This window comes from Pinus tabuliformis, chromosome 5_2 (genome assembly GCF_031772625.1).
Source record: "Pinus tabuliformis cultivar Carrire ecotype Pingquan chromosome 5_2, CPIR1, whole genome shotgun sequence".
NCBI classification, from domain to species: domain Eukaryota; kingdom Viridiplantae; phylum Streptophyta; class Pinopsida; order Pinales; family Pinaceae; genus Pinus; species Pinus tabuliformis.
Window position 1 is genome coordinate 190,506,695 of NC_142306.1, and position 13,648 is coordinate 190,520,342.

At 39.6% G+C, this 13,648-nt stretch overlaps 1 protein-coding gene across 2 annotated transcripts in view; it reads right to left on the reverse strand.

Annotated features, from left to right (window-relative positions):
• LOC149158206 (1-acyl-sn-glycerol-3-phosphate acyltransferase) overlaps positions 1-13,648 on the reverse strand; it is a 135,750-nt gene that overhangs the window by 27,253 nt on the left and 94,849 nt on the right. The window contains exon 2 of one of the 2 annotated variants that reach the window (XM_089437721.1): positions 13,213-13,230. The exons of the other annotated variant lie outside the window; for it this stretch is intronic. Coding sequence (XP_089293847.1) covers positions 13,213-13,230 — 18 coding nt within the window. The remainder of the gene's footprint in view (positions 1-13,212; positions 13,231-13,648) is intronic. 2 annotated transcript variants of the gene reach the window in all.

Here is a 13,648-nt window from a genome sequence, read left to right on the forward strand (position 1 = left end):
ACACCTAGTTGCAACAGCACCAGCCCCACAGGACCAATTAACAGAGATCCTGGCCGATTTGGAGCATCATCTAGAGCGCTTGACAGTAGACATTCAAGAGACTGGCATAGATGATATTCCACTTAGGTTACAGCGATATGTGATTGGGGTCCCAGGACCTTTTAGGAGGTTCCTTTGTAGGGTGGCCCGAGCAGTGGTTTCTTATCGTGATCATCACCAGGGATAGGATGATCGCTTTTGTAGACTCACACGACATTTTGTCTTTTTGTATTATCATTTTTGCTGATCATAAGGTGTTTTTCAACCTATGATCGAAGACGATGTATATTTTGACACACTTCTTCTATGCTATGATATATTATTATTACTGGCTTATTTTGTGTAACATGTTATTGAATGTTTTTTAAATTTATTGTTTTGATTATTGCAAATGTCTATTTATCATACGAGAAGCAACTGCACCTGCTAATGTATTTAAATGTCTTGGAATACGCTGATATTCAATATAATCAAATTCACGTTCCAAGAGACGAACTCTCAAAAATAATCTTAATAACATTGGATTTCTAATGGCATAAACTCTATTACGCTGTAATACAACAAGTTCAGAATCTAACCTAACATTCAAACTCTGAATTCCAAATGAGATGGATTCAGGTAATAACTCAATCACTGCACTATACTCTGCAATGTTATTCGTTGTTTGACCGAGGCTTACCCCATGCATAGATACTAACTCATCAGATGGTGAATAGATAACCCAAGCTGCGGAAGAAATGTTCCATGTATTACAACAAGCACCATCAGCAAAACCAATGTATGTTTGAAGAGACGTCGACATCTACAATATCAAGAGTAAAATCAAGATAAGCAGGAATAGTGATAAAAACACTCTCTAAACTAGGCACACTTTTCTAATCTAAAACACACCAGCTATAGAGAAACTAATCTAACAAAAAATCTCCACCTAGAATTTAAGCATAATATCTCTTAAGATAAAGCCCATTTATGGGTTTACCCAAAGAGACACCGTCAAAATCTACCAATTCATAGGCCCCTTTTGCCAGCTTTCGCTTAACAATATAAGGACCATGCCACATAGGTACAAATTTTCTAGCCCCTAGCTTATCGTTTGCTTGATCATATAGTAAAACTAGGTCTCCTTCTGAAAAATTACAAGGTGTAACATTTTGGTCGTACTGAGCTTTTATCCGTTTTGCATGAGTCTCGTTTGCTATTGCAGCAGTATGTCGATTCTCATCTAGCTGAGCTAAGTACAAGAAATGTTTCTCCTCTTCAGAAGTGGCTGGGAGTAATTCTATGGCTAATTGCAATGACGGGATTTTGCATTCAATAGGTAACACTGCTTCCAAACCGTAGACCAGTTGAAAAGAAGTGAAACCAGTTGATGTTTTTACAGAGGTCCGATATGCCCAAAGCGCTGAAAATAACATGTTATGCCAATTCGATTTATGAATACCAATGATTCGTTGAATCATAGTTACTAAAACTTTATTGATAGCTTCAACCAGACCATTAGCCTGTGGGTAATACGGAGTAGAACTGTCGTGACGCAGATCAACTTGATCTGTCAGTTTAGTCATCATGATGTTTCGAAAATGACTTCCATGATCAGTAATAATAGCTTGAGGTACACCGAATCTAGCAATTATATGATTGAATACAAAAGTTGCAACAATCTTGCCGTCTGCCGAAAATGTAGGCATCGCCTCGGCCCACTTAGTAAAATAATCTACCGCTAGGATAATATACGCATGCCCCCCGGTCGAATGAGGGTTATATGTAATAAAGTCAATAGCCCACTTTGCGAAAGGACCGACAACAATTATAGGGTGGAGAGGAGCGAGTGGAGAGGAGCGGGTGGAGTTCCGGACTGCATAGATACAATCTTTGAATAAGGATGGCCAGAAATAACCAGCGCGCAATATCTTTTGGGCTGTGGCATACCCAGACATATGACCGCCACATGCTCCAGAGTGACAATCATTCAAAACCTTTTCAGCTTCTTCATGAGTTAGATAACGTCGGAAAACAGAATCCGCCCCACGACGATAGAGTGTATCACCAATAATATTGTATTGTTGGGATTGGAAACGTATTTTCCGTCGCTGAGATCGTGAAATTTCAGGTCGAAAAGATTGGGTTTGGAGATAAACAATAATATCTCCATACCAAGGATCAAGAGTACTGATAAGAAACAAGGATTCGTCCGCAATGGGCTCTTCCGCCATAATTTCAGTATCAATACGTGGAAAATCACACGTCAGTTCGCCAAAAACCAAAGATTCTTTTGCCTTGGATTTTTCAAATTCCAAGTCAAATTCTTGCAGGATAACTATCCATTTGGAATATTTGCCCCCTAGCAATTGTTTGGTCAAGATATACATCATAGGGTTACAGTCAGAAATTACCATGGTTTTGCGTAATAAGATATAGTGACGAAATCTTTGGACAGCTTGGACAGCTGCCAATGCCAATTTCTCCACATGCGAATGTTTAAGCTCAGTCGGATGCAGAGTTCGACTAAGATAGTAAATCACATCTTCGTTGTTGAATTCATCTTCCTGAACTAAAACCATCCCAATAGTGGAATGAGAAGCGGCAAGATATAAAAAGTAATCTTGGTTGTAATTGGGAGGATGCAATAACGGCGCATGGGTTAACGTGTGTTTAAGTGCATCAAAAGATTTGTCAGCGATCTCATCCCAAAAGAATGGAGTATTCTGTTTCAACAACTTGGTAAAACCTTTTGTTATCTCGGCGTAGTTAGGAATGAAACGACGTAAAAAGTTTGCTTTCCCTTACAAACTTTGGAGTTGGCGAAGAGTCGAAGGAGGAGGTAGATTAACGATAGCTTCAACCTTCGAGGGATCGACACGAATGCCAGCTTTTGAAACGACAAATCCCAGTAAACGACCCGTTTCTACACAGAATACACATTTGTGTGGATTCAACCTAATTCGATAATGCCTACATCTCATAAAGATAGCTCGTAAATGAGTGAGATGATCGGCTCTACGTAATGAATGGGCAGGTAAATCATCGAGATAAGGCTGCACAATGTGCTTGATGTCATGAAATGCGTAAGACATAGCCCTTTGAAAAGTTGCTCCAGCGTTCTTCAATCCAAAAGGTAATTTGCAATAAGCAAATGTTCCCCATGGACAAATGAAAGTTGTTTTAGGTTGATCAGCAAGGAGTATGTTGATTTGATTGTAACCAGAAAAACCATCCATAAAGGAGAACATTTCACTGCCGGCACAATCATCAATAATTTGATCAATATAGGGGGTTGGATAATTGTCTTTAGGACAAGCTCGATTAATATCCCTATAATCGATACATATTCTTATCGTTCCTTGCTTTTTGTTAACAAGAACAATATTCGATACCCAATCAATTAAAGGAATTGGATAAATGAAACCTGCACGAAGTAATTTCTCAACTTCAGCTTTGATAGCAGCGGCTTTTCTTGGATGTATCTGACGCAAATGCTGCCGGACGGGTTTAGCATCCAGGTAAGTTTTAATTTCATGAACAACAATTGATGGATCAATTCCTGGCATTTCTTCATATGACTAGGCAAACACGTCACGGAATTCTTGAAATAGGGCTTTATCTAAGTCACCTGACACGGGGATTCGGGACACGTAGGATTCGGGATTCGTGGTGTCGGATTCGGGACACGCTGACCCCTCGGAACAGGACACGTTAGGACACGTTATATATTATTTTATTAAAAATATATATATATAATATATATTTAAATATATATATATATATATATATATATATTAAAAATTAGATATTATCATATTTCTTACACAAATTTTAATTAATGATACAAATTTATTGATTTCAAACATAGATCTTCATCTATAGCTATTAGCATGCATAGTACATACAAAATTCAAATAAATGTCAGTGGTACTGGTCACATAAATGATAAATCTATTAAAAATTTAAATCATGATTCATAATTCATAACTGAAAGACAACTTACAACTACAAGATAGTAAGATAAACACACTGACAACTGTAGTTTTCTCATTAAGTAATCAAATCAAAATGTGTTACATAGGTAGTGTTGGTGCAATGCCAATGGCAAATAGAAATAGAAAATATAAAACAACTACAGCTATACAAGCCTTCAGGCATCAATCAGCATCAGAATCAACATCACTGTCCCCATCATCATGGTCCCCACTGCTCTCCTCTACATCCTCCTCCTCCCCTGTATCCATAGTCGCCTTTGCATCTGCTGGTATGGAGGCTGACCCCTCTAAGTCATCAAATCTAACAGGCTTTAGCATTGGATCATTGAGATCCATGTTGGCCAATGCCAACTCAACAATGGTGTCCAGACCCATATCATCAGGAACAGTGTTACTTGGGAGCGGGAGTGAAAGCGGGGAGCGAAAACGGGAGCGGGAGCGACATATTCAGAAGCTCTTGGTTTGGTGCTCTTGATTAAATACGAGTTCCATACCCTAATACATGACAAAATTCAATGGAAACATTGCAATCCCCCAATCCTAAAATCCTGAAAAACTGATAAGTCTGCTGGATTTTGAATGAAATCTAAAATTCTACTTTCTCCATATGAAATCCAATGAGGCCGGAACCACTCTCAAACATCCTGAGTCATTTCATGGTAATGTTAAAAATTTAAGTAAAAGGATGAAAATGAAGATTAAGGAGAATGTCACTTTTACTTTAAGAAGTCCCAATTAGATCTCAGACCGTTTGGTGTAGGAATCCCAGCAGTGGGTCGTAAGGTAATGCCTTGACCGCGATGTCACACAGAGGCAAGTAAGATAACTCTATCAGTAGCAAGGGTGTGACTGATGCAGTGAGTCAAGGAATGAGTATGAGAGGTTCCAACACTTCAAAGGGGGGAGGAAGGTGAAGGTGAGTTCCAGGTTGAAAGGGATCAGTCCCAACTCTGCTAGGAACACACCACACAAAGGACATGCACAGCTTCCGGCAGAGCAGTCGACACGGATGCGGCAGTCCCAACATACAAGGTAAGATAACCTGAACAACACTCATGGATCAGTCTGAGACAAGTGTGACAGTTGATATAACAAGGTTCAGAGAAAGGTCTGTCTGGTGTCCGGCAGAGCAGTCGACACGGACAGTGACAGCATTAACAACATATGCAACACATTAACAACAAGATTCATATAATTGCATGTGAATCAGTTCATACACAAGTACATAAGTTAAACAACATATATCATTAAGGCAACTAGAGCAGTCCAACTACAATAACAACATATGCATGAAAATGTGTTGGCTTTTATTATATAAAGAAGTGTAAGTCACAATCATACAATACACCATGTAAACCTACTAGCCCTATCAGTAGAACGTTACAGGCACATCCGCATGCTCCTCCAAAGAGATGTACTAGTTCCGTGCAGTGGAGAAGCCAAGGCGTGTTACAATACTATCCAAGTCTTCTTCAAGATTTTCTTAGTAGAAGCTTGGCTGATCAAAAGCCTCACAATGAGTTATGAGGGACTATTTATAGCAAAGGGTGGGGTGACCCTTGACATTCCCCTTTGTGATAGTTCAACTACCCTCATGACTCTTCACCTACTCTATGACTGTTACATTCAACTGTTGACACTCGACTTACACTTGACATGACTCAACATTACAATGCACATGTGCTCATGTGAGACAACATGGCTTGAGCAAGCCTTGCAAGACATCACTGACACTTGGTCCGCTGTGGTGAGACCAACTCTTTGACATGCTTGTGATGGTGAAGCTGGTGAGTTGATGCCAAGCTTGGTCGTCCGTGATGGTGTGCATGCACCTCATGGTGACATCTTGCTGAAGCGAACTCTTGCCTCCATTGCAACCGGTGCATTAGTTCGGCCCCTTCATCCAACTCGTCTACTAACATGCGCATGGTCTTCTTGGGTACGGTTGAACCGACAACACACTGATGCATAGGGTCCGTGTTGATCTTTGAGTGTGTGTTGATGGTCATGCACATCAACTTGCCGAAGTGTATGTTCAGCTCCAGTTGGACATGCTTCTTGTCTTCGCCTTGGTGAGTGTGTTGAATGGGTTGGATTGCATGTGTGCGCTCAACAACATGCATGCTGCTAGATCCTTAGCATGCAATCAACAACATTGCTCACCATGTTTGCTCTGTGTCAACTGCTGGGATGGATCCTTAACTTGTACTATTGCAGTTTCATCCGTGAGTGCATGTTGCGCCCACTGCCGCTCATGTTCCTGCTGCAACTCATTGGTTTGTCTGTGCAGCTTCATGTTCTTCCTAAGTTGCTGCTTTGGCACATGCAACTCCTTCTTTGTTCCATCTTCTACCTTCGCGCCATCTTCATGTCGCGTCGTCACTTCACAGCCTGAGTCTCCAAAGTTGCTTTCATTAACAGTGGATCTGCTTGACCTTGCAACTTTGCTCCGCCTCTATGTTGTCAACAACCTTCTTCTATATTCGTTGTGTTCGCTTCATTTGGTATGCTGCATTCAGCTACTGTTCAGGATGCTGCTTGATGTCCTTGTCCATGAACAACTTGATGTCTTCGTGAGTAGGTAAGCCCATGGACACTTGATCGACTACATCCCCAAGCTTGCTCTGAATGGTGTCTTCGCCTCTACTCTCCTAGAAACCATTGTACTTGTACTGCTGAGAGGCAGATGAACACCTACGATACCTAGAGACATGGCAACACTCATAGCAAGCAATCTGTCAGTCGAAAACCAAAATGAACATGAGAACTGACTTGCAACATACTTGGGTGAATCACCATGAAGGTTGCGCAATTTCGGCCGAGAGGTCGGGAGACCGACTACCAAGAATGCACAAGGCACAGTTCGGGCTGCTGGGAGACTAACTGACTATTGGAACTGCAAAATGCGCAATCCAGTTGGACAATTGGCTGCTGGGGTTGCGAAATGCGCGATTCCAGTTGGAAAACACTGTTGGCCCAGGGATAGATTTGCGCAAATTTTTGGGCCAAGCAGCCACTGACCTCCAGAAATGCGCAATTCAGTCCAGGAGGTCAGTGTTGGGCCAGAATGCACAAATCTGGAGAGGAAGGTGAGCCTTCCTTCTCCAGATTGCGCAATGCAGCCTTGGTGAAGGCAGAGACCAAGCCAAGGTTGGCCCAACTCGCCGATAGGCAACTGAAAGCAAGTTAAGTCGATGAAATGCATGGCGACACTAAGTGATAGTAGAAGTGATAAACAGTGCATGCAAAACATGAATGGAAGATTGAGCAAACAGATCAACATGCATGTGGGTGAGGCCGTTTCGCCGGTTGGGCGAACGTCCGTGCAAAACAGTTTCATGCATCTGACCGCAGTGAGATAGCAACAAAAATTGAAACAGAGCTAAGACAAGCTAGAATATATGTAAACAACAGCAGGCGTTCAAAGAAATCAAGCAAATAGCTCTCACACAAGCAAATACACCAAAAGCGACAGAAATGTAGCACAAGGCATGGGAAGTGAGCTTACCCCAAAACAGCTAAGCTGAATGTGCCAACTGCTCCTAGATGTAATGTGGGATGTCAGAGCTACAAGGTTGATGCGAGGAATGAGCTCTGCAGCGTCTGGTTGATGAGTTTTGATAACATCGAGGTTATGACGCGCATGCCACAAATCTAGCGGAAGCGACACTTAGAGGGAGGTTTCTGAATTGCTCCTTGCATGCAACCTCCAACTGCTAAACATAGATCCCTGAAACAAGGGATGTCTTTGCATGTTGCCTTGGGAGAAGCAGCTTATGCATGCAAATCTGTTTTGCTCGGTCCCGAAGGGAACTGGTCAACTCAGTTGCACATGCAAGCGATTACTCGATTGCTGGAGAGAAATGCGCATTTCTGACTGTCAGCTGGGCTGACTGCCCAAGGGGATTGTGCAATGCCCGAGCCAAGCAGCTAACTGCTACCCAGATTTGAGCAAATCTTGAGTTGAACTGCCTGTTGATGGGAAAAATTACGCAATGCCTACTAGGAGGGCAGACAGGATTATGCAATCTGTCAGAAGGAATTACGCAATTCCTGGAGGGAAGGGCTGGTTGCCCTCCAGGAATGCGCAGATTTTATTGGGAAGTTGCTCAGCCTGCAGCTGGACCAAGTCCAGATGAGCAGCCTGTGAAGGAAATGGATCACTTGTGTTTGACAGGCTGCCTTTGTGCAAGGAAAGTACTGAAGCTTGAGTACTTGACGAAGCAAGACAAAGTGTTGTGTAAGGTTGGTAGGGAGGCTCCAAAACAGGCTAAGGCAAAATTTTGGAGGGTGGTTGTAGCCGCTACAACAAAACCCTTGTATAATTTGTAAAATAATTTTGTAATTTAAATTGTAAATTACATTTTATAACTTGTGTTGGGGTTTTTAGATTTATTTTGTATATTTGGGGTTTGTGTGTTGTAATTTTATTTTTTGCAGGTTGGATGAAGGGATCAAGTGAAGGAAGAGCTAGATCTAGGCCCTTGAGGGTAAGATCTAGCCTCTTGAAGATTTTGCAGGGCTACGCACTGAAGAATTTTCAGCAAAATTCAGATCTGAGGAAGAAAAAAAATTGAGGCAAGGGTTTTACCTTTCAGCGAACGTAAGCCTCCCAGGCCCTAGCATCAGCCCTTTCTCCTCCTGCGTCAGCCTTTTTGGCCACTCTGAGGCAGGTCGTGAGGCCCAGAGGCCTTGGCCTCCTCTTCTTGTCCCTGCGCAGAGGGTTTAAGCCCATTTTTGGGCTAGACGTGGCCTTTTTTGGCCTCGACCTCCCTCACGAAGGCTAGGCAACAGCCCTAGAGGGCTTTTCGTGCGCTTTTAGCCCCTGAAAGCCTCAGCGTCCTCCTTGCAACCTCCTCCTCTGCCAGTGTCTAGCCTCTGAGCCCCAGTGTTGCCTTCTTGTGGCATTTTCCAACCTTGATGACCCTTGATCTATCATTCTAGCCCCTTTATCCCCAAACGTTCGCCTTCGTTAGCCTAGCGTTGCCTCTTCTTGGCCTCTTTTGCCCTAATCTGCCCTAAAACCCTAGATCTTAAGTTTTTGGATTGAATACTTGGTGGTTTTGCAAGTTTAAGGTCTCAAAATTTGTATTTTTCAGTTGGCAACTTGATCCTAAAGTTTCAACGAATTTCAAGCCAGGGATCTTCAAGGTCGTGGGCCTAGGGTTTGACCTCTAAATCCTAGTTTTACTTTTGTTTTATTACATCGATTAAATCAGTAAGAATTAAGCCCTAAAATCACATACTACATGGTCAAAATTGTTTAGATTTGCAAAATTTTCGTTTTTATGAATTTTGGCCACTTGGGCACTTAAGATCTAACCTAAATCTAGCTTTTAAGCTTGCTGAAATTTACTGCATAACTGAAAAATTCAGATCTGAATATTTCTGAAGCATATACTTAATAAGAGTCAAATTTTTGAATCTTTAGTTTCTAACAAAATTTTACTATTTTTGGACATTTTTGGCATTATCTTTAGTATTGCTAGCTTGTTGATCTGTCAATTGTTTACTACTATAATAAACATATCAGTTCTGAAATTTGCTTAATCATACTCTCTAAAAACCCTAAAAATCATTGTGGAAAAAGTCGAAGTCGTGATTAAATCGGCAAGGGTCCAGAAATTGAAAAAGTCATCAAAGTCGGGAGGTTTTTGAAAAAGTCGGCAAAATAAAAAAAAAAAAATACAAAAATATTCATTTTTTAAAAAATCCCGACATTTTCAATAAAATCCCGATTTTTTCAAAAAAAAAATAAAAAATCATTAAAGAAGCTACCTCATTCACAATATTTTGGAAAGAGTCCCAATTTAATCCCGACTTTTTCGATTTAATCTCGACTTTTTCAACTAGGAAAAAATCGCCAAAAATTCCGCTGATTAAATCCTCTAGTCCAAAAAATTGGACTTTGCCGATTTAATTGACTTTTTCTGCACTACTAAAAATTGAATTTTTCTAGTTCTAGTGCATTTTGGCTATTTTTGGGCATATTGGTCATTTGTTTTTGGTATCATTAGCTTGTTAATTTGTGGTTATTTACTGCTATAATTAATATTTCAGATCTGAAAATTTACTGAAGAATACATCTTAAGAAGGCTAAAATACCTTTTCAATTAATCAAGTTACTTGGTAATTGAACATATTTTTGTGATATTGAGCAAGCATAAGCATTATTGATTTAGCACTTCCTTGTTGTTGTCATAACATTAATGAATGCTGAATTTTCTGAAGTGATATTGTTGATTTGACTATTGGGATCTAACACTTTGCTCTAAGTTTTACAAAGATTTCTAAATTTTGCACTAAAAGCACTCCAACATCTAACTATTTTCTCATTGGTGATCTAAAGTGGTTTTGAGCATTGGCATTATTGTGATTGGCATCTCATATCTTTGTGGATAAGTTGATCTAATTGGTTAAACATCTAGTGGGAATTTATTGAAGTTTGCACTTGTGTCTCTAAAGCACTTTATCTTGTTCAAGATTGTCTTATCATCATTGTCAAGTACTCTTGTAATAAGCTAATTCTCACTAAGTACTTAAGTAACTTAAACAATCTTAAATCAAAATAAATTTCACTCATCATCTTGCATTAAGCATTCTAGATCTAGCTTGCATTAATAATTTACCTCCTAGCATAAGCTAGCTTGATAGAAATATAGGGCGGCCCTTCTCATCTAGCTTGAGGGGCCTTGGCAACTCTTCAATGGTTAACACAGTGACCTTGCAGTCGTCAGAGCCACAATCTTTGTAGCACCGGAGGCATCAAGTGATAGAAGCACAACAAAAGGTATCGTTAATCAGGCCCTAACCTGCTTCCTGCTGGCCTCCTTCCCACAACCTACCTTGGAGCCCAGCTTCAAAATAGTTAAGGGAAGGTTACATTTAGATTACGCATATAACTAAAATAACCAAGATCACTGCATCACACATAGGTCATAGGACTTGCACATTATTTAGGTTAGTCAATCATCTCAAGCAACTGGTGTCCATCCGGTCATTTGGTTTCAATTTACTATAAGCAAGAATTTGTGACTCCATTAAGGCACTAGTCTCATACTTTAAAATCTAATCGAATTAGTAATCTTGCTTAAATTCAACCAAGTGGTTAGGCCACTCATCCGTGTCTCTGAAACAAGTTGATTTCCAACTTGTTTTCCTTCACCTCATTCCATACGACTACCCCCATAGCCTGTTGTTGGGAGACAGCTAAAACGAAGTGGGCGGGGATCAGAGTGACAACCCCCATCCTAGGCGTTGTCACGGTGCCTGTACAATCCGGGCAACAACAAGAACTTCAGTCATCGATTCAAGGAAGGACGAGTTATGATTCTAGCGATGATTAGAGAGATTAATTCAACTCAGTTAACTTGTCAATCACCACTGGAGTTCTAAATTTGTACTTACCTAGTTTAGCATGGATCAAATCTATAAAGGAAGGATGAAGGCACATGTATTATTTATTGTAGAGAGCACAAGTTTGTGAGAGATCATATTTGCTTATGGGTGTGTATCTTGGAGGAGCTAGTGCGCAGTATTGATAAGACTTTCTTGTGTTAAATAATAGGAGCATATTTGCGATAGGAAATAGGAGGCAAATATGTGTTAAGAAATAGGGCCACTATTGCGATAGGAAATAGGAGGCCTAGTGCGCTAAGAAATAGGGCCAGGATCTACGCAAGGAAGTAGGAGCAGGAATCAGGTGTTTGCAGAGTGAGTCCAAGTTAGTTCCGAAGTGTGTTCTCAGTGTGACCAGATTTCCTTGTAAGAGATTCAATTGCTCAAGCTCAATCAAAAAAAAATACTACAACAAAGGAGCAAGTTTTCCCAGTTGGGTTTCCCAAGAAATCAAGTGTGTCAATTTGTGTGATTGTGTTTTTATCTCTATGTTCCTATTCCGTTGCTTATCAGTTAAGAAACTCTAAATCTTGGTGAAAGTAAATTTGGTTTCAATATCAATTGCCTTGTTTTCATTTTTTCAATAAGTAGTTGCAGAGTTTTATGGAAATTTAACATTCAAGCACTCCATTTTTTGAAGGAACATGGATCCACAACAAGACTCCAAATACACCAAGCCCAATAGGTTATTTTATACACCATTGTAAGTGATTTACCCCAACTACAATAGAAATTATAGAGAACTTCATCCAGGTAAGAAGGAATTGATGGGACTTAGTCCCTAAGTTCCTGGTGGGCTTAGTCAGACTATGTATTATATTTAATTCACACTTTGCACTTTATCTTTTGTATTTCTCTAATCTCATTATAAATAGGTGTATTTTACTGTAACACTAGATTGCATGGTCAATATGATCACTCTCCAACAGTCTTGTACTTATATAAAGATATAATACAATATAGTGCATATGTGCATGCACTGCAGCAAACTCCAAAGTTACATGCATACTTGCTATAAAGGTTTCCTTCTCATGTGTATGATCTTCATTCGCTATTTTGTGCTCATTATCATAATCCATCCTAGCAGCTGAATGGTTCAAAGTTCAAACATCAAACAATTACACTATCCTATGTAATAGCGATCTAATGATGCAGTAGTTATCACTCTCAGTAATAAGATTGCATTTCTTGAGTATCTTTTCTCTTAATTGTAGTCTGATCACGCAAACAATGTGTATCTAGAAAGCATTCATGCTACTCATTTCATTTTAAGGCGAGTGATTTCCCTTTCCATTTTTTTGAGAAAAAAAAACCTATATTACAATGAACTTTCAGGAAGTTCACATCAAGTGTTATATTGTGGGGGTGAAGAGCTACTAATGAGGCAAGCTATTTTTCCAATTCATTGTGTAATATCTCTGCAAAAAGGAAATTTATTTGAAGGGGTAAATTATTACTATGCAAGCAATGAAAGGCCAAAATAATATGTTTTTGCAATACAACTTGTCAACCAACCTAGTACCAATCCTATTGTTATAATGAAGTGCATCTTCAGGGATGTTCCCTCTCGAATGGTACTGTAAATAATTAATGAAGTATGCTTTCCCATTTCCCACAGTTTCATCACATCATTCCATTATTCTTTTGTTTCCAATTTAATTTTAAAATAATCTTAGGATTCACTGGTGCACTTTCACATTTGAAAAAGAAAATAGATAGAAATGTGTGGAAAATAAAAGTGCACCTTTCTCTACAATGTTAGATATAATATGAGAAACTTTAAAGCATTAGAACTCACCATAGATGCCCGCAGGAACTGCCCATGAGGTGTTTAAACATTGGCAACATATTCACAATGAAAAGACACAATCAGTAACTATATTTACTAAACCAAATAAATATAAGAATTGAAATAAATAAAATACAAATGTTGAAAATATATTTCCATTTAAGAAACGGTTTATTAAAAAAATAAAAAAGTTATCAAGCATGTTAAATGAAATGCAATGACAACAAAATTACCTTCGCTAGAGCTAAAAGACAACCAACTTTCTCATTGTAAGTTAACTTTAGAAATATGTGAATATTACACAATATACACACACATCTACTAGAATTGGTGAAGATGCATAGAAGTTGGTGGCTATTGCTGTCTACATTGATCAAACGCCCCACCTTGCAGCCATTGAGGTGGATCAAAAAGTGAAAAACAAAGTTTACTTCAGTGATCAACA